The sequence below is a fragment of the Myotis davidii genome, unplaced genomic scaffold (genome assembly GCF_000327345.1).
Source record: "Myotis davidii unplaced genomic scaffold, ASM32734v1 scaffold326, whole genome shotgun sequence".
In the NCBI taxonomy this organism is placed as follows: Eukaryota; Metazoa; Chordata; class Mammalia; order Chiroptera; family Vespertilionidae; genus Myotis; species Myotis davidii.
The window spans coordinates 653,054-653,350 of NW_006296626.1; the positions used below are offsets into that span (position 1 = coordinate 653,054).

Below are 297 nucleotides of genomic sequence, written 5' to 3' on the forward strand. Positions count from 1 at the left end.
ACGACCGCAGCCGGAGGAGGACGCGTGAGGAAGCGGGACCCTGCCCCATCCCCGCCCTCTCCTCCCCAGGGTGGGGCCTGGTTCCAGGGGGCGGCACTTCCCTGGGCCGACCCCCATCTCTTCTCCCCAGTCAAGAAGGACGATGAGGCCTTCGAGATCTCCATCCCCTTGGAGGAGACGCCCCACCTGGACCCACAGCTCTTCTACAGCCTGAGCCCCTCCCGGGGCAGCTTCGAGGGTGAGCTGGGGGACGGGGGCCAGCGAGGCACTGCAATCGGGGGGTGCAGGGCCCTGGAG

At 69.7% G+C, this 297-nt stretch overlaps 1 protein-coding gene across 1 annotated transcript in view; it reads left to right on the forward strand.

Annotated features, from left to right (window-relative positions):
* CCDC106 (coiled-coil domain containing 106) overlaps positions 1–297 on the forward strand; it is a 3,843-nt gene that overhangs the window by 1,093 nt on the left and 2,453 nt on the right. Inside the window, exon 2 of the mRNA XM_015569468.1 lies at positions 11–265. Within this exon, the coding sequence (XP_015424954.1) occupies positions 11–265 (255 nt within the window). The remainder of the gene's footprint in view (positions 1–10; positions 266–297) is intronic.